Genomic DNA, 27,361 nt, shown 5'->3' with positions numbered 1-27,361 from the left:
TTATAATAAATTTGGTGAGTTCCAATAGTGCTTTTTCCTAGACTGGCATTATGCAACACATCTGAGAATTTTCAGATGTTATGTGGGGTTAAAATTTTTCCCATTACTGGCTGCCCTGTACATAAACGGGCTGACCACCACTAGCATTTTTCCTCTATAACCTTCCTACACCTGACAGCAATAAGACTAGGAACTCCATTAAGACACTATTAAAGATACTGAAGCACACCTTGACTGTGCCTTCTGCAGCAGAGATGACCATCTCTCCTTGAGGGTCTCCAACTGGCGGTTTATCTTGTCCCCATCTGCAGGATCAGCACCATCTGCGATTCTTGTACCTTCAGCTTGAATCATGTCCACAGTTGATCTACGGTCATCCAGGAGATGCTGCAGGAGCTACAGGTGGAATGTGAAGGGAGAATTAAAGAGGTTTTCTGAAATTTTCATATTGATGCTCTATTCTCAGGATCGCTGGGTGTCTGACTCCTCGCACCTCCTACAATCAGCTATTTGAAGAGATCATGGCACGCTGGGGCCACTTCCTGAGCCAGTGACGTTGTGTTCATTGGTCACATGGTCTAGGCACAGCTCAGTCCCATGGAGCTGAGCTGCGATACCAAGTACAGCCACTATAAACTGGACGGCGCTGTGCTTGGTAAGCTGCGAGCCGAGGCACTGTTGTGAGTATTGTGGTCTCCGAGGCACTGTTGTGCTGATTGGCGGGGTGCTGGATGTTAGACCCCTTCCAATCTGATATTGATGACCTATCCTGAGGAAAGGTCGTCAATATTAAAAACCTAGGAAACCCCTTTAAAAGAAAACGACTTGGCATCACTCAGATGGCTGTATTACTATTATATCGATAGCAAGCGTTAAAAGAAAATGACTTATCCCGATCTAGGCATCACTCAGATGGCTGTATTACTGTTATATCGATAGCAAGCGTTAAAAGAAAATGACTTATCCCAATCTAGGCATCACTCAGATGGCTGTATTACTGTTGCAAGATCCGAATGCCCAACAATTCAGGCAAATCGAACTTCAACATAGGTGTGCATGGTGAATTGCATGCTGTCCATGTCTTGTGACATCTATAGGTAAACTATCATGTGGTGAGATTACGGCCATGTCCAGGCCTTATAAAAACCTCCTATAGTTTTACTTTGACTGACTGGTCGTTTGCTGAGCCATTTTCATTTTATTATATATGCTTCAAATGCATGCTGGAATGACTTATTTGGTCTTGTACCTTTTGCTCCTGAATTTGAGCCTTCACCACCTTGTATTCGGCAGAGGGCGGCTTTTGGTTTGCAATCAGGTCTTCAGTGTCGGTGAGCCAGCTGAGCAACGGTTCCAAAGCATCCTGGAACTTCCCACAATGCAGCAGGGCCTCCTGTAGCTGGGTCACTCGCTCTGCCACCTGTGGAGCAGACAATTTCTCATCATTCACTGCAAGATAGCAATCTTAGGCGACAAGGCGCTGGAGGGGGGGAGGAAAAGGGTCTGGCATCATTCAAACAAGAATGTGAATTAACAGCAGGCTCCGAGAAACAGATCCAAGCTGTACAAGTCAGATGGTCTCATCTCTACCACCCACACGCAGTCTATCTCACTGGAAATTAAATCTAAATCCTCCCACCACATCTCTGCGCAATATATTCGAAGACAGGCTGTCAGCAATCAGAAAATCCGTTCGCTGCTACCATGTTGAGTCCTCCTCCTGAAGATAAACACATTTCCAACAGTATGGCCACCTCACCTTTTTGTTGAGTGTGTTCCACCTGGCGTTCAGCTCCTCCGTGTCATGTTCTAGTCCGTGCACGTCACAGTTCTTGTCTGCGCTCTGAATCAGACCCTGGCCAAGGCCATTTACTTGCTGAAGCTTCGCCTGCACAGAGTCTACCTGTTCCTTCTGAAAAACCTGGAAGGAAAGACATAAGAATTAGATGAATATGAAAACTACAGCAACTGTTGGACTAACACTAAAGGGGGTTTAAAGACTTTTCAAGGAACTGACTATGATAGGTCATCAATATCAGATCGGTGGTGGTCCAGGACAACTCTGCCGATCACCTATTTTCAGGAGAAGCTTCTAGAAGGGCTGCAGTAACCAGTCACAACCACTACACAGTATACAAAGCGGTAAAATACTGATGCTGTGTTCTGGCGCCTCGGCTCCGGAAGACAGCTGATCAGTGGTGGTGCTGGGAGTTTCAGGAGCCAAGGGGCCGCCACGACGCAGCTCTATGAATGAGGGCAGTGCTGAAGTAGCTAAGCCAAAGCTATACACAACAGTATACAAAGCTGTGCAAGGTTCTGGCGCCTCGGCTCCGGAAGACAGCTGATCATTGGTGGTGCTCGGAGTTTCAGGAGCCGAGGGGCCGCTACGACGCAGCTCTATGAATGAGGGCAGTGCTGAAGTAGCTAAGCCACAGCTATACACAGTATACAAAGCTGTGCAAGGTTCTGGCGCCTCGGCTCCTGAAAACAGCTAATCGGAGGTGGTGCTGGGAATTGGACCCCAGCCAATATAAGGCTACTTTCACACTAGCGTTCGGGGCTCCGCTTGTGAGCTCCGTTTGAAGGCTCTCACAAGCGGCCCCGAACGGATCCGTCCAGCCCTAATGCATTCTGAATGGATGCGGATCCGCTCAGAATGCATCAGTCTGTCAGCGTTCAGCCTCCGTCAATGGGGACGGATCCGTTTGAAGTTGACACAATATGGCTTAATTTTCAAACGGATCCGTCCCCCATTGACTTTCAATGTAAAGTCAAAACGGATCCGTTTGCATTATCATGAACAAAAAAAAATAAAAAATTTTTTTTTTGTTCATGGTAATGCAAACGGATCCGTTCTGAACGGATCTAAGCGTTTGCATTATAGGAGCGGATCCGTCTGTGCAGATACCAGACGGACCCGCTCTGAACGCAAGTGTGAAAGTAGCCTAACACTGATGGACTAAGCACAGGTCATTAATAATCGTTAAATCCTGGAGAACCTCTTTATTCGTTAATTTGCAATACAGGTCAATTAGATATAGCAAAACTTGACATTTCTTACAATAAGCGTGGATATAAACAAGAAAAAGGACCGTAACAAGAATTCAAGGAATACTTGAGGCCATTGCAAAGGAAGGGCGGCATCTCAAGGAAAGGAGGAAATGAGTTACAAATCTCACTGACGTTTCAGAGGCTACATGAAATTAAACTGTTTATTCTTGCGACCATACATTGTCAAACATGGGCACCATGCCATACACATATACTCAACTGGATTTCATACACAAATCTTGGCTGCGTATAAGAAAAAAACAAAGCTTCATCTAATGTAACTACATCACAGCACATGAATCCATCAACGCTAGGCTTTATCTGACGGAAGGATGGGATCATTTCAGCGGACTGTCTGAGTAATAGAAATAGGGTCAGGTCACAGCCGACGGCTCAGGTGACATCATACAGGGAACGGATAGGAAACCTGTTTCTAGAACACAAATTATGGCTTTATTACAGTTACCTTACAAAGAATGAAGGTGTCCTGATGAACTGCGTTGTCTCGGCTCCTAAGACGTATGCAGTGACATATCTACTGTGCAGGCATCTGATGAGGTTGCCTCTGCATACCTTTTTGGGTGCTGAGGAGCATAAGCAACTATACTTGTTGGGGCTACAAAAATGGGTCCTCAGATGATAAACGATGTCTCCCTAAGAGGACCCCCAACAATCAGCTGTATTCTAAACAGGAACATGGCAGCTGGCATTTAAATCCCCTGCAGGAGAGATGACACACGGTGCCCATTTACCCGTGGAATTTTAAATCACATGACTGGTGCCTGGATTCAGCCTGAACTCCATTGCAAGCAAATCTGCACCCCCTTGTCACGAGAACAATAGCTGTCTAATAATAGGTCAAAACTGCGAATAGCTACAAATACAATCCTCCAACAAAACAAGAAAGCAGTGTCAAGACAATTTTTTCCATAAAATGTAAAACTAATTGTTTGACTTCATGATCCACTGACAGATATCCACAAAATAAACACTTCTTAAGGCGAGGTTCTGGAAAGTGAGGCTTGCCGTTTCACAAACAGATTGCCTTGCCAACTAAATGTCTGAATAAACTTTCACTCTCTTGTTGCAAAGGGCAGAAAGTCTGCAAAGTAATGAGATTATAGTCTTGAAAAAGAGCAGACAAATTAAACCTGAGCTGGCATCGTCCCTCAGTATACAGACGGTAGGAGCCTGATAAAGCAGTTCATATTACTTGTGGCATAGGGGATAACTTGTCCCAACCGGAACACTCCCTTAAAGGGAACCGGTCACCTGGATTTTTTGTATAGAGCTGGGGACATGGGCTGCTACCGTAGATGTCCGCTAGCACATCCGCAATACCCAGTCCCTATAGCTCTGTGTGCTTTTATTGTGTACAAAAAACCCGTTTTGATCCATATGCAAATGAACCTAATATGAGTCCTGTCCGTGATGAGTCCAGCGTTCTCGGACTCTGAGCCCAGCACCGCCCCACATCCTCCAAATCTCCTCCTTGCTCCTTGACGTCACAAAGCTAGAGCGCCGTAATCTCGCGGTGCATGGTGTTCCTCCCCTGTGCTGGCATCAGCCTCAGGGAACGAACTGTGCATGCGCTAGCTCGCGCATCACGAGATTCCGTGCTCTAGCTTTGTGACGTCGCGGAGCAAGGAGAAGTTTCGGAGGATGCAGGGCGGTGCTAGGCTCCTTCACAGTGGGCGTGGTTGGGCTCAGAGTCGGAGAACGCAGGACTCATCTCTCAAGCATGGAGGAGACAGGACTCATCTAAGGTTTGACACAATAAAAGCACACAGAGCTATGGGGACTGGATATTGCGGATGTGCTAGCGGCCATCTAGCAGCCCATGTCCTCAGCTCTATACCCAAAATCCAGGTGACAGGTTCCCTTTAATGCTCCCATGCATGGTAAGCAAGTTGCCTATTAGCTGTCAAGCAGCTAGAGACACTGGGTAAGTGAACTCCAGCTGCCCGAGCCCTAACCCGGCTCAGTGTGCCTTAACTGAAATCTCTGGAGACAAGGGAACATCGATAAAACTCTGCTTGTGTGCTGCTGTCTTATACTTCCAGCGCTGTGTATTTGTTCTGGCACGTGTGTCATGCAGGCATTGAACTTTTTTTCCCCCTGAATTCTTTAGCTACTATGGACACCTACAGAAACTAAAGGAGTGGAACGGCCAAGGAGTGGTGATGGTTTCGTTGGTAAAAAGCTTCTGACAGGTTCCTTTGAAGGTGCCAGTGTTTTTACAGAAGATTGTGCAGCCGGGTTGGGCGCTTCCCCGTCAGAGACAACCAGCCTTCCACAAGAAAAAGGAAGAAACGGTAAATGACCTTTTCTGCCTTCACTATGCAGAGTGCTCATGCGACCCTCAAGCAGGGTCCAGCTCAGGCTGCCTGCACACCATCAGGTCTGAACAGGTTTTCTGATGCTAAAACCAGGGGTGGATTCATAAAAAACGGAAAGGTAGAGTCTGCCCTTAAGGGTCCATTTACACATCCGCAAAATGGGTCCGCAACCATTCGGCAATTTGGCGGAAAGGGTGCGGACAAGAAAAGGCATTTCTATTATAGTGCCTGCCATGTGCGGTCCGCAAAATGCGGAACTCACATAGCTGGTGTCTGTGTTTTGCGGATCCGCAATTTATGGACCGCAAAACAGTTGCGGACGTGTGAATGGACCCTTATACTATCTCTCGCTTTATAGTCCACGCCTGATTTCGGCTCCAAAAACGGCATCAGAAACCTGATCAAAGCCTGAATATATATGGGCCACCTGTCACGGCTGTACTGTAAGGGCACCTTCACATGCGGCAGATTTTGTTGCAGAAATTTCTGCAACTGAAAATCAGTTTCCATTCGTCTGAATGGGGCTTGTAGAAATCCATGCCAAAACAACCCCATTCAAATCAATGAAACCGATTTTCAGTCACAGAAAACACAGCAATATTTTCATTTTGCTAATTTCTTATATCAGAGACACCAAACAAATAATGTGGTCCATAAACTGGTCCTAATTCATAGATCAGCATCAGAGGGAACATGAAGGTGTGTCCACCGCAGAACACCTCTACTGCGAGATACATCCCGCAAGACTCTTTAAAAGATCAAGATTTTCACTAAGAATGCTATATTCAGAAGCAGCAATACTTCAGAAAGTGATCTCCGATCCAAGGAAATTAAATAACATGGACCTTATTTATCAAAAATGTCAAAAGAAGCATCTGGCCTTGACGTCTACAGCAACCAATAACAGGGCAGCTTTCATTTTTTCCAGAGTTTAAGATATGAAATCTAGTTGCTTGCTATGGGCGACAAGGCCAGGTATTCTGCCTTTATAAATTTATGATGGTTGTCAAAATGGTACATATTAAGAGTATTTGTAGCACAACTTGCCAGGCGTGTTAGACACATTTCTCCTCCTTATGCCACCTCATGGCTGAAGTACATCTACGGCAGGGATGGCCAACCTGTGGCTCTCCAGCTGTTGCAAAAGTCCAACTCCCAGCATGTCCACACTGCCTACAGCCATCAGTCTACAGATAGACATGGTGGGAATTGTAGTCTTACAACAGCTGGAGAGCCGCAGGTTGGCCATCCCTGATGTACGGCAATAATTTGCGCCAAAATGGAACACATCTTTAAAGGGAGTCTATCGGCAGTTTGACCATGCTAAGCTGTTTATAGCATTCGTTAGAGATGGCCAAATATACCTTTTGTAGAGCTTTATTTTTTATTAGGAGTAGTGTGAATATGAACTTTTATTCTGCTATACTCAGCTTTAGTTAGTGCCCAGGTGGTTTCTGCACATCACAGCCCCTTCCCTCTGACTGAATGCTGTAGCCTTTCACTAGGAGACCACTACAGCTGTCACTCAAAGCAGAGGGGAGGGGCTGTGAAGCAGCTCAATGGGGACAGCACTTCACAGTGAAGCTCCGCCTCCTGAGCACCTACCGATGCAAAATGGTCTGTCATCTGCATGGTATAGATCAAGAGGCAACTATAATAAAAAGAAAAGAGCACGGCTCTCCATAATGCACAGTGTGTGAAGGGCAATTGCTGTTGCGCTCACCTTATGATACATCGTAGATTTAAAGGGGTTGTCCCACAAAAAATAGTCTACAGTTCTTAAACCAGCTCCTGGATCTGAATACTTTTGTAATTGCATGTAATTAAACACTTAGTATGGCCACTGAGTTATTTACTGAAATTTATCTTTATAGCGCCACCTGCTGTTTGCTCTTTTTCTAATTTCTCTGTCCTGCTCACTGAGATGGCCGCACATGCTCAGTTCCATCCTTCAACTGCCACCAGCTACAGCAGAAAGGACACGCCCCATACGCTGACAGCTTGAAATAAATCTAGCAGTGAAATTGGAGCAATAAAAGGGGAGATCTCTGGTCTCATGTGAGGTACAGGGCTGGTTCTAGATTTGTTAGAGATAGTAATTTTTTTTTACATTATGGCATAACCCCTTTAATATTATAATTATTCTGTTTCCACCACTGCTTGGCTCATTAACCGGAGCCGCAGGGCATTCAGTGCAGGTGAGAACATGCAGCCAGGTGCATGGAGATGGCGTATTGAGGTTCTTTTCTGGCTACTATGTGTTGCAGCGCCAAACTGGCGCCTTCATCAGATACGATGAAGATGCCAGTTGGGTACCACAATGCATAGGTATGATGAAGGTGCCACAACGCTTAGTGTAAGGGCCTCAATACTTCACCTCCATGCACCTGTCTGCACTGCAGTGTCCAGGAATTCTGCTGCATGATTTATACTATAGATGAGGAGGAGCTGAGCAGATACAGATCAGTACAAGGGGAGCAGAATGGGTGGTCTTCCTCACTGACAGCTATATGTGTGTGCATACTGAGACATTGGATAAAGGGGAGTTTGTAAATTACAGAGTAGGACCAGCCTCATGACCACAAAAAGGGCAGAAATGTAAATGAATAAATGACACGTTTTGCAGAATAATTTCCCAATAGATCTGCACTGTAACATGCTGCCCGCGTAAACATGACGTGCTCCGTTTAAACGGGTTGCCCACTTTAAAAGAATATAGACTAGAGACTGTCCAAGATGCCCCTACCTGGCCATCCACAGCCCGCCACTATGGCAATGGAACTCTTCTGACGGTAGTTGAACCAGTCCAGCGCCTGCACACAGGATGATGCAGCCACGCGTGGGAAAGAAATCAGGCATTTGATTAACCCATAGGACCGTGGACAGGCTCCTATACATTTATAGTGCCGCAACACTGACTGCATGCTTGTTTAGCCTAGATTATTTTAACTAAACTACAGAGGGAGAAATGGTTTCAATTGTAGTGAAAAGTCTCTGCACTTGACAGATATTAAACAGGGCCTCCACGCGCTACAATTACCCAGCCCTGACCTAACGGAACAAATACCATAGCAAATTCCAAAAAGTTTGAAAAGGACGCGAGCTCATGTTACAGCCACGTGCACAGAAGAGAGGGAGAAAGCAGGAACTAGGAGGGTTAAAGAGGTCAGCCTGGTCTGTGCCGTTATTAATGAATACCCCCCCCCCCCCCCCATCTACAGATATCTCGCCAGCTCCTAGAAATTCCGCCAGCAGCAGATTTTCCTGTACTTCATGTGCAGGAGCTCTCCGCCTACATCATGCTAAGAAAAGCGCTGTGCACTAGTGATCTATAATTAACCATTCGGTGAACAAACTGTATGCAAATCAGGCATGTAGTCATCACTCAAGTTATGTAATCATCAGGTCTTAGGTTTTCTTTATATGGCCAAATTTACCCAAGCACTAAACTGACGGATATACAGGAGAACAGAAACGGGGCTTCAGGACTGTTGTGTTAGAAAAGTTGTAAGACTTACAGCACTGTATTTGTTACCTCTGTGGGGTCATCATGAAATGGCCCAGTCCTGACGATCTCCTCAGATGTGTCAGCAGCAGACTGTAGAAGCGCACACGCCCCGCCTTCTTCCTCAGATGGCAGACTATTGTCCCTTGTGTTTACAGACAGAGAACAGCTGTCACTCAGATCTGACAAATGAACACGTGCGCTGAGCCCTTCAGATGCAAGCTCAGGAGACTTGTACGGTTCTTCAATAGCTTCCCTTGAAGACGCCTCATCCTTGCAGTAGGTTTCAGACAGCATTATACTTTTTGCACTCAAATTAAGTTCAATGGATGAGGAGTCTGGTACAGTTTGTGATGATGTGCTATGTTCAACCTCGGCTTTGGAGGAATTGTCAACCTCACTGCGGGACGTTGTGACCTCCTGCAGAACTGCAGTGGAATTGTCTTCACCAGATGATAGAGCGCAACGTCCTTCTGCAATTTCACCTGGAGTGAGGAGATTCTGTGCGATATCCAAATCCTGAGCAGTAAAGTCATCTTTTAACCTTGATTCTTGTGAGGTACTGGCTTCTAATGTTAAACTTTTAAGGCCACTTAAGTGCTGCTCATCTACTAGATTTTCCGATGTCGGAGAAGATTCCTGAGCTGCACAGCACTTAATTTGGGGTTTATCTGTGCTAGTAAATAGACATGACCCGTCACATGTTACAGTGTCCTGTGTGTCTACAGTCACTAAAAGTTCTGTATTGACTTTCTTCAAGACAGACTCCACTGGCATTACCGTGGTAATATCTCCAGCTAAGCTTCCATTTATTTCTTCTGAACAAGTAAAGATGGTGACTCCAACGTTGGACTCATCTACAACATCAGAGATCTTAACCACTCCTGAACTTCCCACAAACTCTATAGACTGACTGATGACATGGAGTGTGGTGGACTTGCTTAATTCATGTGTAATACCATTGTCCACCGCCAACTCAAATAAGATGTTGACCTGGTTTTCACTAGCCATTTCCTCAATTTTACCTCCACTGTCGTCTGGTAATTCCTGCAGTTCACTTGCAGATGTGGAACTCTGCAGGCTGTCATCTGCGGCTTCATCTGGTAGACTACTGCAACCATGTGTTGTTGTAGAAACAGTCAACTCCCCCCCATCAGAACCCTCATCACAAGAGTCTGCATAAATGATATCAGTGCTCTGAAATGAAGTTTCACAAGTCCAAGATTCATCTGGTTGCTCAGAACTGCCCAAACACGAATCCCTTTCCATATCACACACAGGTGAGTAGGACTCCGGATCAGTGAAATGGATAGGTGCCGGGGTCTTCTCCACCTCTTCTAGAGCAAGTTCAGTAACACCAAGGCCACATTTGATGTCCCTCTGCTCTGAGGATTCTGGCAATCCCATCACTTCACTACTACTGGGTGTGAAACACTCAGGCCATTCATCTACTTGTAGTAAAGGAGGTTCTGGGGAGTCTACAGAGGTCCTTGTCACAGTGATAATTGCATTAGCAATGGTAACCACTTCTTCTAAATTATGTAAATGACAAGTATCTGATTCTGGAGAAGAGCAAGTATCTGTAAGAACCTTCTTACAAGGTTTAACCAGGTGTGTGCTTATATCAGATGCATCTGGTGCAGGGGTGGTTTTGTCATCATGACCTGCTATATCAGTCTGGTCAGGGCTTAACACTTCAGCAGTGAGCAAGTCTATACAGTTAGCTTTACAGTAAGTGTGGTCATGCACGGTGTCTAGCTGGGAACATTTACTGTCCTCCTGTGTACTTCTGGGATTAGATTCCACATATGATGGACTCTCACCACTCACTTCCTTCTCCTTGGGTTCTGAGACTGACTCATGAAGTTCAGCAGGATCATCCGCTGGTCCAGTCAGACACTGCTGCTCTAATTCTAGGAACAATTGGTCAGACTCTGCGTCCGACTCTGAATCACTATAGCTGCCCAGTTTTTGGTATCTCCTCCTTGTGACTTTCCCTGCACTAACAGCTGAGCAGAAGCTATAGTCCTCACTTGTGTCCAGCCGCCAGCTAGTCTCTGGTGTGACTGTATCACCAGGAGGAGAAATAAGAAAGTCTAGATTACTAAAAGGGCTTGTTTTCTCTGGAGATCCTTCATTGGATGCAAATACTCCAAGCTCCTCAATTTCACAAGGCAACATATTTCCGTCACATACAGCCACAGAATGACGAGCATCTCCGGAGTCAATGTCATCCCACTCCTCTTCTGCTTCCATTAGTATTTTCAGTTCATCCTCCTCAAACTTCAACTCTGACTCAGTTTTGTGTCTCAAATTTGGCACAATAAGAACATTTGAAGCCTCATCTAACACTTCATCACTTAAACATGGTGATAAGGGCAAAGTCTCAATAACACATTCCTCATAAGCCATTTCAGCAGCTTTATGGTGACCATCAATGAGGCTTCCCTTGATAAAGCTCTTTAGTGCCCTTGGCCATGTGGCACTAGGAAAGTTGTGCCCAGGTTTGGAACGTGTACACAGACTTGTATTCTCTTGTGCCAGCAATGGATCCTGCTCATACTCACTGTCATTGTAGTAATCAAAACTCTGCACGTGGTGACATCTCGAGTCCACGTTGTGTACCAAATTCTGATTCCCAGAAACCGCAGAAGAGGGAGCAGGAGTTTGGATCTGACTTGATGTGGAAGATATGGACTCCGTTTGTTCACAAGACGAGCGCTTGGAGCTATCGGGTAACAGCTGACTGAACTCGGTCTTATCATGCAGGGAATGACTAGAGGTACCTGCCTCCGATACCTCGCTCAAGGAAGCCTCCATTCGTTCCGCAAAGTCTGGGAAATTTGGTGGAATAAATGCTTTCCATGATCTCCGGTTCACATTTTCTTTGCGGTCAGCATTCGGCCTGCGACGTGGTGGCACAGGGGCAGATTTAAGAGTATCATTGCTCAACTTGAGGGCATCAAATATCACGCGCTCATCCAGCTTTTTCGCTTCTTGTACTTTGGCATCACAGGCATTAGATGTCCCCAGGGTACCATTGCTTGATAAGGTAGCTATTTCAGCTCGGTCCATGGTACTCTTTGAGGGCTGACTAAGTTTACACCCCTGGTCGATCTGTTCATTGATCCTCATGGTATCATAGATGGACCTTTGAGGAACATAGCAATCCTCGATGTAACCATCCTCCTCTTCCCCCTTTCCCAGACATGGCGGGTTTCGGCGCAAACAATCTGGGCGGCTAAGTGGCTTCCCCATCTTATGCACCCAGTCAAAAGATCTGCCTTAAAAATGTCTCCATGAAGAATGTACATCCACAATTAAGCTTTTGTAATCCACGCGGTTCCCATTACAAGGTCAGGTTCAGCAGACCACAGGTGATAGCTGATGATCCCAAGTCCTCAGAGAAGGACACAAGGAGCAGGCCAGACTGTGTGGTCCTCACATAGGGAGGAGGTGATGAAGGAGCTGCCCCCCAGCACCGCTCCAGCTGCAGCCTGCTCACAGATGTGCTGTTATGATTTGAAATGAGCCTGTGAGCGGATATTCCTGGAAGTTCACAGACAGGAAGTCCTTTCATAGGGGCACACTGTGCGGCTTCCTGCGAGGCGCACATCATGGCATTGTGTGCCCTGCTGCCAGTCCTCTACATCAGGGCTTTGTCTGCGCTGCCTCCCCGGTGCTGTGTATCAGGATGACCGGGCTCCCGCCTCCCTGTATCTGTACAGCCGCCTCACAATAAGAGTAGAAAAAGAACTTCGCCGAACAAAGGGCTTGATGTGCGCTGAGCCCAGAGCCGCACTCCGACGCTGGACGTGCTCCGCCAGGGTGCCCGGGCTCCGGCCGTCACTCACAGCTCAGCCGCGCTCCTTCCCCGGATCCATACACCGAGCCGGGAGAAGAAAGTCTGCGGAAAACGGAGTGGAGAAGAAGCACCTCCCGTACAGAGCGCCGCCTCCACCACCGAGTACCGCCTCCGGGACTGGCACCGCCTCTAATAACGGGCAGCAGCAGCGCCTCCGCCGGGTGAGGGGACCAGAAGCAGCAGGTGTCACTGGTGTCCTGCATTTGCGGCCGCCATCGGCTGCGCTCAGTTCGTCTCCCGACAAGTTCCTCAGGCTGCAAACACTTCCCAAAAATGGATCAACAGGGAGATGGGCGGGAGAGGAGGCATGACAGTCCAGGAGCAGGGCATGGTCCCCTCACCAAGGGGCGGGAGAGGAGGCATGACAGTCCAGGAGCAGGGCACTGTCCCCTCACCATGGGGCAGGAGAGGAGGCATGACAGTCCAGGAGCAGGGCACTGTCCCCTCACCATGGGGCGGGAGAGGAGGCATGACAGTCCAGGAGCAGGGCACTGTCCCCTCACCATGGGGCAGGAGAGGAGGCATGACAGTCCAGGAGCAGGGCATGGGGTGGGAGAGGAGGGATGACAGTCCAGGAGCAGGGCACTGTCCCCTCACCATGGGGCGGGAGAGGAGGCATGACAGTCCAGGAGCAGGGCACTGTCCCCTCACCATGGGGCGGGAGAGAAGGCATGACAGTCCAGGAGCAGGGCATGGGGTGGGAGAGGAGGGATGACAGTCCAGGAGCAGGGCACTGTCCCCTCACCATGGGGCGGGAGAGGAGGCATGACAGTCCAGGAGCAGGGCACTGTCCCCTCACCATGGGGCGGGAGAGAAGGCATGACAGTCCAGGAGCAGGGCATGGGGTGGGAGAGGAGGGATGACAGTCCAGGAGCAGGGCACTGTCCCCTCACCATGGGGTAGTAGAGGAGGCATGACAGTCCAGGAGCAGGGCACTGTCCCCTCACCATGGGGCGGGAGAGAAGGCATGACAGTCCAGGAGCAGGGCATGGTCCCCTCACCAAGGGGCGGGAGAGGAGGCATGACAGTCCAGGAGCAGGGCACTGTCCCCTCACCATGGGGCGGGAGAGGAGGCATGACAGTCCAGGAGCAGGGCACTGTCCCCTCACCATGGGGCGGGAGAGAAGGCATGACAGTCCAGGAGCAGGGCATGGGGTGGGAGAGGAGGGATGACAGTCCAGGAGCAGGGCACTGTCCCCTCACCATGGGGTAGTAGAGGAGGCATGACAGTCCAGGAGCAGGGCACTGTCCCCTCACCATGGGGCGGGAGAGAAGGCATGACAGTCCAGGAGCAGGGCATGGTCCCCTCACCAAGGGGCGGGAGAGGAGGCATGACAGTCCAGGAGCAGGGCACTGTCCCCTCACCATGGGGCGGGAGAGAAGGCATGACAGTCCAGGAGCAGGGCATGGGGTGGGAGAGGAGGGATGACAGTCCAGGAGCAGGGCACTGTCCCCTCACCATGGGGTAGTAGAGGAGGCATGACAGTCCAGGAGCAGGGCACTGTCCCCTCACCATGGGGCGGGAGAGAAGGCATGACAGTCCAGGAGCAGGGCATGGTCCCCTCACCAAGGGGCGGGAGAGGAGGCATGACAGTCCAGGAGCAGGGCACTGTCCCCTCACCATGGGGCGGGAGAGAAGGCATGACAGTCCAGGAGCAGGGCATGGTCCCCTCACCAAGGGGCGGGAGAGGAGGCATGACAGTCCAGGAGCAGGGCACTGTCCCCTCACCATGGGGCGGGAGAGAAGGCATGACAGTCCAGGAGCAGGGCATGGTCCCCTCACCAAGGGGCGGGAGAGGAGGCATGACAGTCCAGGAGCAGGGCACTGTCCCCTCACCATGGGGCGGGAGAGGAGGCATGACAGTCCAGGAGCAGGGCATGGTCCCCTCACCATGGGACGGGAGAGGAGGGATGACACGGTCCAGGAGCAGGGCATGGTCCCCTCACCATGGGGCGGGAGAGGAGGCATGACAGTCCAGGAGCAGGGCACTGTCCCCTCACCATGGGGCAGGAGAGGAGGGATGACACGGTCCAGGAGCAGGGCATGGTCCCCTCTCCATGGGGCGGGAGAGGAGGGATGACACGGTCCAGGAGCAGGGCACTGTCTCCTCACCGTGGGGCAGGAGAGGAGGGATGACACGGTCCAGGAGCAGGGCATGGTCCCCTCTCCATGGGGCGGGGGCAGGAGAGGAGGGATGACACGGTCCAGGAGCAGGGCACCCAGGTTCTTAAATGTGCACAGACTTTTTGGAGCTTGCTACAACTGTGATAGATTAACAGTTCCACCATAAATTATGTATGCTCCCCATCACCTTTCAGAAGACCTCCCCCTAGAAGACTACTGTGACGGACCACCTGGTTCCCCGACTGGGTACCTCCGTCAGAAACCAGCTTCCCTTCTACTGGAACCCGAATTGTCCTTAGGCCAAACCTGCCTAATAATTGGACAGAGCCAATATATGAGGACAGAACGCTAAACTCTTCAATCATCAGGCAACACCAATGTTGAAGAGTAAATCAAGAACTGACTTTATTGAAGACCAACTCAGTATATATACAGTTCAAGAAGTATAACAACATAACTCAATCAAACATGAACAGCATGCAAACAGACATCCCTCCCCAGTATCTTAATGAAAGAATAGGGAGAGAGGAGTGTATCATAGGGTGATCTACTCCTCTACACCGTCCGCTACTCCTAGAGTCAGCTAACTTAATCCAATCACTAACAAAATAGAACCAAGGGACAAATAAACTAACACATTCATTGGGAGTCTCAGTGCAGAGTTAACCCTTTTTGTGTTGCGGGATTCATACCCTGCACCTTTAATGGGCAATAGGAAAAATGTGGCCTATATATCCACACATAAATCAGGGTTAAAGGGGTTGTCCGAGTTATGAAAAAAATAATAATATAGCACTGAAAATCTGATATATAACTGAGCTAAGCAAGTTTTATGCAAAAAAAATATATTTTTTTCCTCATTTCCCTGGTTCTTTTCTAACCCTTTGTTTACATGCAATAAAAAACAACCTCTGCCCCTCCCCCTGCTCTGCTAAGGGATTGAATACAAGTGCTGCCCTGAGTGACATATCTGCCCCTCCCCCTGCTCTGCTAAGGGAGTGGATACAAGAGCTGCCCTGAGTGACATGTCTGCCTGCTGGGAGACTCTGCAGCATGTTATGTGTAGGACTACAAGTCCCAGCTGTATAATGACACTGCTAAGAGAGTGAATACAAGTGCTGCCCTGAGTGACATGTCTGCCTGCTGGGAGACTGCAGCATGTTGTATGTGTAGGACTACAAGTCCCAGCTGTATAATGACACTGCTAATACACACAGGATCTCCCCACTACCTTCTTGTGCAATGCTCTCTCTAGTCTGTCAGCTCCAGTGCCCAGCATTGTCTCCTCACTGCTGCAGTTAGCCAGTCTGTGCAGCTGAAGGGGTTAAGAATCCTAGCAGACAGCAGTGAAGGGGGGCGTGGCCAGCACAGTGACGTTTACAAGCTTGTAAACGACCTTTATCAGAGCAGGGAGAGAAGCTGACATCACAGGTCATGTGACCCTCAGTGAAATCTGAGAAACCAGCCACTGGAGATAAAGTGAGTGAATTGGAAAGCTGTTACATTTGCTTAGTTAGGAACATAGAAAGAACAAAAAAATAACTCTGATAACCCCTTTAATAGTTCCTTGTAACCACAAGAGGTCTGAGGGGGTCTCCATAGTTTTGGGTCCATAGTCCGTAGGAAGGAGGCTAGCCCTCAGGCTTCTCCAGAAGCCCCACTGACAGTTCAGTCCGTCACAACTACTGTTCAATACAATTTTGGTAGTGGTCTCACTGTATATGGTCACAAATCCTGTGGTGGGATAGCAAGAAATTATTTCTCCAAAATGGGCTTTGGTAAAGGTTTTCAAGCAATCCCATTATTTATATGGATCTATGGTATATAACTCTGACCTGTAAATGTAATAGGACCATGTGGATAGGCCTCATGCACCATTACATGGATCCCATGTGCCTCCTATTTTACATATTGTGAAAACTATTCATCCCTACAAACATGCAGAAGAATTTAGTGGTTCACAGATGCAGCAGGCCCGAGTCCCTACTGTCATGCACATGGCATTGCAGCTATACTTATAGGTAGTGTTGAGCGAACTTGTGTTTTAAGTTCGGCGTCTAAAGTTCGGGTTATCGAAGAATACCGTTATGGATTCTAAATTCCGTTATGGTCCGTGGTAGCGGAATCCATAACGGGATTCTTCAATAACCCGAACTTTAGACGCCGAATTAAAAACACAAGTTCGCTCAACACTACCTATAGGGTGTGTCCAACACAGGCTGGTGACTGGCTGCGGAGGTTCCTGGTCCAGTAGAGGGCTAGGAATAAGGCAGTGGCACAGGCACACCAGGAACCTAGACAGTTGTGGGTTTTTTCACGTGGCACACTTTAGGACCATTAGGTTGTCGGGTTCTAAGACAGTCAACCCCTTAAACTGAAGGGTATGACTATAGCCTGGTAATGAATATACAATCTCATCCCTGTTAGAATACCTACTACCAAGGGCCACTCCTCTACTAGGGATATTATCAAAACCATGAGAATGGATGTATAAGAACTTTTCCATGTAATATAGTATACAAGTACTATCCCATAACAGAGAAAAGTCAATGTAAATCTATATTCTACATGCCATAATATTCTTTAGACACATTGCAAGTTTTGGTGGAGTTCTGGCAACGATTAAACTATTGAGAAAATTAAGGGTTTCTGGATAAAGATGGGTGGCCTCTGCTCCAGAGAAAATAGGGACTGGGAAGCTTCCAGGTTACGCCCATCTGATCAAGTGCGGGCATATCCATGGGGTACACCATCACTTTGTGTTTGGTGGGGATAGGATCTTTGGGATGACTACCAAAAAAGCCGCAGGGCGGGTTCAGTGTTGTGGCCCCTTCACTGGTCTTTCAGCCTGCCATGTGCAGTCAAGTGGATGTGGTCCAGCTCCCTGCATACCTGAAGCCCACGAGCGCCACTGTGCAAGAAAAATGGCACGCAGTGCTAAACCAGCTTTGCTTTCTTTTCATTTACTTGATCAGTGGGGGTACCTGAGTTGGATTTTCAACAATAAAAAAAACTAATTGATGGCATATCCAGCAATATTCATCACTTTATCAGATGGGAATAATGAATACAAGTTGTAGGTCTAGGTAGAAATATCCTGCATTGTCAGTCACAGCAATAACCCAGTAGCTGCAGCTGTAACTGGCATTCATAGGAACAATAATGTGACGGCAGGACAGAGACATAACGGCTGAGGGATGGCTATAACGCTTGCACACAGGAAAGGAATTCTCTGGTGCCCTGAATGTCCCATTGATTCATATTTTGTCAGTGCGTGCTTTCCTTCTCCCTAAATTCCTTGGATAACTGGCTTCAACTGCCCAGAGACTTCTGCATGTACAAGGTGCCAATCATACCCTCAGGCACATGGCAAGTTATAAACAGCCGCAGTTCAGCTGCCTTGCTCCACGCAGCCGGACCCCAGACTGACAGCTGTGAGGATCTGGGTGTGTCAGGATACACACCCCATACACAACCCGCTTCCTGTACACACTGACCCCACAAGCTCGCTATATACTCCAACTACCAGACAGCGCTATACGTCTAGGGGCAATTAATGCAGAATCGTAGACTTCACACAGCCGGAGTGACATGTTGTTGGTGGCACCACGGTAAAGAATTTCCACAGAAAAACCACCAGATGTGTGTTGGCAACCTCACTATTGGGCCTATCTGCCAATCTGGTCATTCATCTTCAGTTTTATAGAAACATCTTAAAAAAAACCAATCATTTGGTTTGCCAGAAATATAAGCACTTTAGCTTACAGCACTTCCCAACATACTGGCCTACTAGCTGACTGAATCTGCTGATAGACCAGGGCTTCCATAAACTTAGGGTTCCCCAGAAGAGCGAGGCAGCTAACACGGTCACATTTACATCTAGGATAGCATGTGGTTGGCATGTACCATGCTAAGGCCTCATTCGCACATCTCCATTAGAAGATCTGCTAGGCTGTTCCGGTACAGATCCTCTACTTCACTGCTGGATCCCTACTGAATGCAATGAGGTCCGGCGGTGATCCAGCCACTTTCTGCATAATGCCGGGTTTCGGATGGACAAAAACCGTTGTATGCAATGATTTGTTATCCAGCCAGTGGCCAGCATTTGACCCGGATCTCCTTAACGGACATGTAAATGAGACCTAAGCAGGCAACACATTTAAGCCCTCAAGGTCTTTATTCGTGGGTTTATTAACATCATGGCATACCTACGGAAGTCCTTTGGTCTAAGAGAAAAAGCTCTACAGTCCGGTGCCCTTTTAAAAGTGGTTTAGAGAGAAATCTACAGAATGAAGTACGCAGGAAATGTGTGAAGCAAATAAAAATAGAAGGACTTTCTGTTAGAAAAATTCCAACACAGGATATTTTTCTCGGGACAGAAATTCTTTTGCGAGACAGGTAGGCCTGGGAGACTATTAGCGGGTATTATCAAGAATCAGGAAGATAGATGTAGCATTGGCAGGATTCTGTCCAATGGGGGAGGATGGTTAGTGGGCAAGACGAGATTGGACGAGAATTTTTAACATTCTTTTCGGATTTATATAAAGCAGGAGGTAAAGCGTCTATCAAGAAGATCGGTCAATATTTGAGCCATTTATCTTTTCCGAATTTATCGAAAGAGCAAAGAAAGGGGTTAGATGCGCTGATAACATTGGGAGATTTAAGGGCGGCGTGGCACAGAAGTCTAATTCCGATGGGGGTCTGGCATGGAAGTCTGATCTGAGGTCTGATGGGGGTCTGGCATGGAAGTCTGATCTGAGGTCTGAATAGGTTCTGGTATGGAAGTCTGATGTGAGGCCCTGATATGGGGGTCTGAACTGAGTTCCTGATTTGAGGATTTAATGTGATAGAAGGTCTGATGAAAAATATTGTTCTCTTATTTTCCTCCTCTCAAACATAAGTGCGTTATCAGGTGCGTTTTATAAAATGAAAAATACGGTACATCTCCAGGAACAGATGGAATTCTGGTCGAAACACATCGGCGATGTGGAGAGGTGATTCTACAAGCAGTTATTAACAAGGAGGGTAGACTCCCTAATTCTATGTCCAAAGTAGGCCTGCGCAATATATCGCAATCGCAATAAATCGCCATATTGCAATCGCCAATTGGCCGACCCAAAAATCCTGCAATTGTATTACCATATTTTTCGCTTTATAAGACAAACTTTTTCCCCCCCAAAAGTGTGTGTGGGGGGGGGGGGGGGGGGGGGATGGCAGTGCGTCTTATAAAGCGATGGTTGACTTTTTACGTGGCTGACACGGATGTATCGCTGGCCGCTATGCTGCACAGCACGGCCGGCGATACATCAGTTACAGTGCGGGGAGGGAGGAGGGGCTGGAGGCAAGTCGTTATTTTAATGAACAAATGTTCTTCGATTTATTCTGTTTTATTTATCTGTTCTGTGCAGTGCTATTAAGAAAATGGCAAGTTTTGTATTTTGTACTTTTGCAGTAATGCAAATATGTTGATTAATTTAGAAAAAGAAGTTTTATTTTGAAAAACACTGTGCATTTTAGTTCTTGAGTTAAGCATAACTACATTTCAGCATTATCAGCAATTTCTGTGTGCTTTTGCCTTGAAAATCCAAGCAAATAGACCTCTAGCACAATTCCCTTAAAATATCACATCGCATATCGTTATCGCAATTTTTAGGGGCCTAATCGCAATCGCACAAAATTCCCATATCGTGCAGCCCTAGTCCAAACCCATTATTACTCATTTTGAAAAAAGGGAAGGATCCTATTGAACAGGAGTCATATTGGCCAATATCTCTTAAAGATTCTAGCGGCTCGATTGGGAAAGGTAATAACTTTCATACATCCTCATGAGTCAGGATTCATTGCAGGGAAGCACGCCCGTCTCGCCCTACATCACCTCTTTGCCAACATTCAGATGTCCGAGGGGGGTCCCGCTCCGTCCGGTCTCTAGACCCCAGCAAGGCATTTGGAAGGGTAGAGTGGGACTTCCTCTGGACGGTAATGGAAAGAGTTGGTATTGGAAAATAGGGTGGATTTGGTTACTTTATAGTCTCCCCACTCCCAGGATAAATGTGAATGGAGTCCTTACCACCTCTTTCGCCTTGTCAAGAGGTACTCGCCAAGGATGTCCCCTCTCTCCACTGTTCTTCAACTTATTTATGAACCGCTGGCTATTGCAATTAGATAGGATAAAGGGGTTAAAGAAGAGGCAGATAAGATAACCCTATATGCTGACGATATTTTGTTATATAAGTGAAACAGAAACCTCACTGCCAAGAATTATCCATATTGTGGAGGAACTTGGTTATATGTTGGGTCTAGAGATCAATTGGGCTAAGACCATGTTCCTTCCATTGGATAGGGTACATCACTTTGAGATATGAGAAAAAAAATAATTTCTGTCTCCAGCAGGGCAGTCCTTGGGCAAGGGAGGTGGGAGGGTATTGGAAGGGAATATATATTATATTGCCTTATAATTGTAATGTTTTATACATCTATAAATAAAGGAAAGGGGGGGGGGGGGGAAAGAATGAACCTGTACATTCTTGGCATGGTCTGGAAACCTGTACAGGAAAAATCCTCGGTCTCATGAACTGCAGCGTGGCCTCCCATTGAAAACAATAGGAGGCACATTCAGTGTGATTTTCAGCACGGATTCCGCACTGAAGGCTATGCAAAAAATAAATAAAAACACGTGTGAATATACTGTCAGGGTGCCTTCACACATGCAGGAAAAATCCGCCAGGAAATACAAAGGTACAGATTTACATTCTCTATTGAAATGAACTGAGATTCTGCTTTAGAAAAGCTGCAACACATCATTATTCCATAGCTGAACACAGGGCAGGGACTGACACGTTTCAGCCCCATAGGATAACATTGCAGGCTGCAACATTGTATCAAAGTGTGAGTAAAGGGAATTTAGCTGAACACTGTGGTATACTATATTTATTTAATACAGACAAAAGTATTGTACATAAATGCATAAATCTTGTGGTATATAATTGGGCGAACTACAAATTGGCGTGGTATTAAAAAGCAGGAAGTGCTCAACCCCATATGCAGTGGTGCATCGATACCGGGGGGGCAGATCCTGCACTTGTGGCAAAAATGCATACAGTGGAGGATGCCTGCAGCGGACCACAAGTACCACAATAGACATCCTACACAGGATAGCAATTGTGAGGATGTGATAAACAGTCAAAATAACATAACAAAAACAAATACAGTACGAGGGTTGGTAAGACCGCAGAGTGCACCTATATTTGTTTTTGTTATGTTATTTGGACTGTTTATCACATACACACAATTGCTATCCTGTGTAGGATGTCCATTGTGGTACTTGTGGTCCGCTGCGGGCATCTTCCATTGTATGCATTTTTGCTGGGGATTGCCATTAGCAACGGGCCACAAGTGCAGGATCTGCCCCCCCGGTATAGATGCACCACTGCATATGGGGTTGAGCACTTCCTGCTTTTTAATACCACGCCAATTTGTAGTTTGTATTTTGAATTTTTGGAGGTGTAGAAACTCCTAGTCTGAATGTGCCTTCATTTCCATCCACAGGCAGCATTCTGGTGCACATGTGAGGCCCGGGCTATATCAGCCAGTCTTGGGTGGGGCTCAAAGATCTCTGCCTCCTCCCATTGTATGCATGGTCACATGCTGGAGGTTACTGGGAGATTGCTTTGAGTCGGACCTTGCGCACCTGTAATTTGCCCACTGGCTCCTGGTATTGCCCATACGGCCCAGGTATCGTTTAGCGTTAGGTTCCCCAGCTACTTGAGAAACCTTGGCGCTGTGCTCGGGCTCAGACATGTCCTCCAAGCAGGATATGTTGGCTAATTCTCAATTTTACACCAGTACGAGGGTTAGTAAGACCCCAGAGTGCATTTGTTTTTGTTATGTTATATAATTGGGCGCCCAATATAAAATAGCATATAAAAACTGCAATAATACGGTAGTAAATAATACAATGGTATAAAATAAAATGGTTCTCTCAAATAAGACTCTCTGGTGTTGCGCAGTATGTATGCCACTAGGGCAAGTATTGTTAGCAGCGTGATGGCAGTATAGCAGGAGCGTTATGCCTGCGCTGTAACTGGACTTTTACCAGTCTTATCAGCCCACTTAATATTGAAAGTCCAGATTAGGAACGCTGGTATGAGGAAACAATGTATCGTCTTATTGACAATGTCTCCACAGTTTCAATGTTGTGGTAATGTTTCCCAAACGTAGAGCGTAGATTTCAACCTTGTATATTATAGGTAATAAATCAGTCCTATGAATACAGGTTGCTTGTGCAGGAAATGGAGCTCCAAGGCCTCGGTGCGGCGTCCCGCACTGTCAGTAGCCTGGAGTACAGGCTGAGGTATACGATCCGTCTGTATGGCAGCTGTGGTCTCCGGCTCTTGGCGTCCCACGTGTATACCTGATGTCTCGCGTGGCTAGGTCGATATGACGAGGTTCGCGTCAGGGGTCACGTGATCGGACTCGAATTCGCCGGCTGCTTTTTGAATCGCATTGTCTGTAGAAGCGCTTGTATGAAGAAATCTGTAATAATTAGATCTAGTTCGATTTTTGTATGTAAGTCTTGTAACTTTCCAGTATCCTCCACGTCCTCATACCTGTTTCGGGACAACGCACGGTCCCTTCATCAGTGAGTGGAGGATCTTCGTTCGCCATGATATATATATAGTTGGCTATTAGGTGACTGGATTCTATTGGTCCGGTAATTAAATGAACATGGTTAATTCAATTGCCTATAATTAACCCATTCTGCAGTGATACTTTTTTGTTTCTGTCTGAACAATCTCATAGGGAGCTAAAATAAATCGAAAACTTTATGAAAAATATAGAAGAAAAATTAAGAAGTGTTTAAAAAGTGGAAGCTCGATAATAACAATAATGACAACAATATTGTAAAACATATATTTGATTATAAAATTCAAAAAATCTCTTAAAACGATATGCACGATGATAGTGAACTGTGTTCATTTTCTTTCTGGAGATATATGGGAGGAATATATTCTAAGCAGGTGTATAGGACAGATGTAGTGGGTAGAGGCCTCTCACCAAGGGGGGACCGCGACAGATTTAAACCACAGTTCACTATCATCGTGCATATCCTTTTAAAAGAGATTTTTAGAATTTTATAATCAAATATATGTTTTACAATATTGTTGTCATTATTGTTATTATCGAGTTTCCACTTTTTAAACACTTCTTCATTTTTCTTATATATTTTTCATAAAGTTTAAGATTTATTTTAGCTCCCTATGAGATTGTTCAGACAAAAACAAAAAAGTATCACTGCAGAATGGGTTAATTATAGGCAATTGAATTAACCATGTTCATTTAATTACCGGACCAATAGAATCCAGTCACCTAATAGCCAACTATATATAGATCATGGCGAACGAAGATCCTCCACTCACTGATGAAGGGACCGTGCGTTGTCCCGAAACAGGTATGAGGACGTGGAGGATACTGGAAAGTTACAAGACTTACATACAAAGATCGAACTAGATCGAATTATTACAGATTTCTTCATACAAGCGCTTCTACAGACAATGCGATTCAAATAGCAGCCGGCGAATTCGAGTCCGATCACGTGACCCCTGACGCGAACCTCGTCATATCGACCTAGCCACGCGAGACATCAGGTATCCACGTGGGACGCCAAGAGCCGGAGACCACAGCTGCCATACAGACGCATCGTATACCTCAGCCTGTACTCCAGGCTACTGACAGTGCGGGACGCCGCACCGAGGCCTTGGAGCTCCATTTCCTGCACAAGCAACCTGTATTCATAGGATATGATTTATTACCTATAATATACAAGGTTGAAATCTACGCTCTACGTTTGGGAAACATTACCACAACATTGAAACTGTGGAGACATTGTCAATAAGACGATACATTGTTTCCTCATACCAGCGTTCCTAATCTGGACTTTCAATATTAAGTGGACTGAGAACACTGGTACAAGTCCAGTTACAGCGCAGGCATAACGCTCCTGCTATACTGACATCACGCTGCTAACAATACTTGCCCTAGTGGCATACATACTGCGCAACACCAGAGAGTCTTATTTGGGAGAACCATTTTATTTTATATTTTATACCATTGTATTATTTACTACCGTATTATTGCAGTTTTTATATGCTATTTTATATTGGGCGCCCAATTATATACCACAAGATTTATGCATTTATGTACAATACTTTTGTCTGTATTAAATCAATATAGTATACCACAGTGTTCAGCTAAATTCCATATAGAGAGTGCCTGCTATACCTTTACTCACTATTTGTTATACCATTGGATAGGGTGATCCAAACAGCAGTTCTGCACCTCACCCATTTTTGTCTGAATAGTTGAGCCACCTTTCTAATCACAACTAATCCATTGTATCAAAGTGTAACTGCCATTTTACTACTAAAATGAAATTCCTAACATATGTGATGCTGAAGGGAAGATATTCATGAAGCTGCATTTTTCAGCTAATTTTACCTTTCTGATGTCTGTATTCGGCCCTTAGCAACCCTATTTCTCTGTGCCTCTATTTCAGCAAGATGGCCTCTGCTGCTCTTCCTGTGATGATCTTTGCCCTTCCTTGAGGCCATCCTGTATTTCCCTCACTTCCAATAAGCCCTTGCTCTCCTCACATGAACTAGCAGGACCAATCAGAACGCAGATAACTTCCCACAGTACCCAGAGCAGTGTGTATCCTCACATACAGCTAACCAGAGACAAGCCCTGCAATCACATTAAATCAGTAAGAATTTCTTTTAGCCTCTTAATAGCCAGCTGTCCCTCATTCTCTTCCAGACTGACAGGGGGAAGCTTTTTTAGCTGCTTATATCTCTGGTTTGGTACCAGCTAGAAATCGGGATGCTGTGAATGAAGCTGAAAGTAAAAGCAGATTTTACCCGCGATTATTCCCGACTCTATTTCTAACAGTGATTTCTCCTCTGTTGCTTAGACTAGAACTGTCATTCTGGTCTTGTATGAAAGCCTGGACTGTCAGCTTTCAAACAAGACCAGTTGCATAGCTGCTACCATTGAGAAGATATCACCATCTAAAGCAGCCCTCCCCCCTCCACTTTCTGTCAGGGCTGAGCTCCTCCGTCCGTCTCTTGTTATAATACTGAGAAGACGGACTGCACATGGCAACGCTGTGCGATGAGAGCTGCTGAATAGGAAAGTAGCATTTTTGTGGGAGTTATTAGCAGGTAAAACTGAAAATGATCAAATTTTAAATCACAAAAGCACTTATACAGCAGGGAGTACTATACCATTAGGGAATAAAAAATGAAACGACAGTTACACTTTAAACGACTGCACGTACACAGTTTTGTTTGTATACAGACACATTGCAAGTCTGTAACAGAAGATCAGACTCCTCAAGTACAGAGAAGGACTATCACTCCCATCAACTATATGGTGGTACAAGTCTATACACTGTGATAACAATGGTCTAGGACTGACGGCTCCTCATTATATCCATCATTGTGTTAGATCATCCTCCCTAGATCTAATGTCCACGTGCAGCCAGGGAGAGCTCGAGGACAATTCAATCCTATTCACAAAGTAACAACCTCCTCTCTGTCTGAGAAACTAAAGCCGTGGCGAGACCCGATCATCAGTGAAACAGCCTGGGTATCTAGGAGACCCGCTGGCAGGGTATGAATCAGCAGGCAGTGCTTGCCCTAAATAGAGAGCCTGGAGTACACCCACACACTTGGAGATTATAGCCTGCAAATGTCCCTGACCTTGGGAAATAACTTTGCACTTGTACAGTAAATGAGATACAGAATGAAAGAGGGTTCATATAAATGAAGCCAGATGGATTTCTGAAAGGGGCTGTCCAGGCATGTTCTCTCACCTGATACCTAATATTCTAATGAATGGGGATCATGCACTACACTTGCTGGGTGTTAGAAGACTGCCTAGGTAACTCTACCCCCGGCGTCTGATGTCAGATTGGGCCGGTAAAGAATAAAATGTGGCCAATAAAATTTCTGTGGATGAGAGTCAAGTGACTGCCTCGACATCCTCCTCAAACAGGCATGCCTGCTGCTGCCAAGCTCCTAGCCATGCATGACATCAACCACCCACATCTCTAACGTTAGGTGCCATAAGGCATTTCTTTCTTCCAGGGATTTGTCTAGTGTACGGTTGAAAACCTCATCTTAAGGCTCCATTCACACGTTCGGAATTGCGGACCCATTCATTTCTATGGGGCTGCATGATGTGCGGCCCGGCTCCGGAAATGCGGACCCGCACTTCCGGGTCCGCATTTCCGTTCCTGAAAAAAAATAGAACATGTCCTATTCTTGTCCGCAATTGCGGATAAGAATAGGCATATTCTATTAGTGCCGGCGATGTGCGGTCCGCAAAATGTGGAACGCACATTACCGGTGTCTGTGTTTTGCGGATCCGTGGATCAACAAAACACGCGACGGACGTGTGAATGGAGCCTAAAGGAAAAT

At 46.5% G+C, this 27,361-nt stretch overlaps 1 protein-coding gene across 22 annotated transcripts in view; it reads right to left on the bottom strand.

Moving 5' to 3' along the window:
- MACF1 (microtubule actin crosslinking factor 1) overlaps positions 1 to 27,361 on the bottom strand; it is a 284,153-nt gene that overhangs the window by 68,417 nt on the left and 188,375 nt on the right. For all 22 annotated transcript variants that reach the window (XM_040424601.1, XM_040424619.1, XM_040424622.1 and 19 more), the window contains 3 exons: positions 1,760 to 1,921; positions 1,250 to 1,420; positions 230 to 396 (listed from right to left, as the gene is read on the bottom strand). In XM_040424601.1, the coding sequence (XP_040280535.1) occupies positions 230 to 396; positions 1,250 to 1,420; positions 1,760 to 1,921 (500 nt within the window). The remainder of the gene's footprint in view (positions 1 to 229; positions 397 to 1,249; positions 1,421 to 1,759; positions 1,922 to 27,361) is intronic.

Source organism: Bufo bufo, chromosome 3, assembly GCF_905171765.1.
Source record: "Bufo bufo chromosome 3, aBufBuf1.1, whole genome shotgun sequence".
NCBI lineage: Eukaryota > Metazoa > Chordata > Amphibia > Anura > Bufonidae > Bufo > Bufo bufo.
Note: the sequence above shows the minus strand (reverse complement) of the source record. Positions and strands in the feature narration are given on the sequence as shown.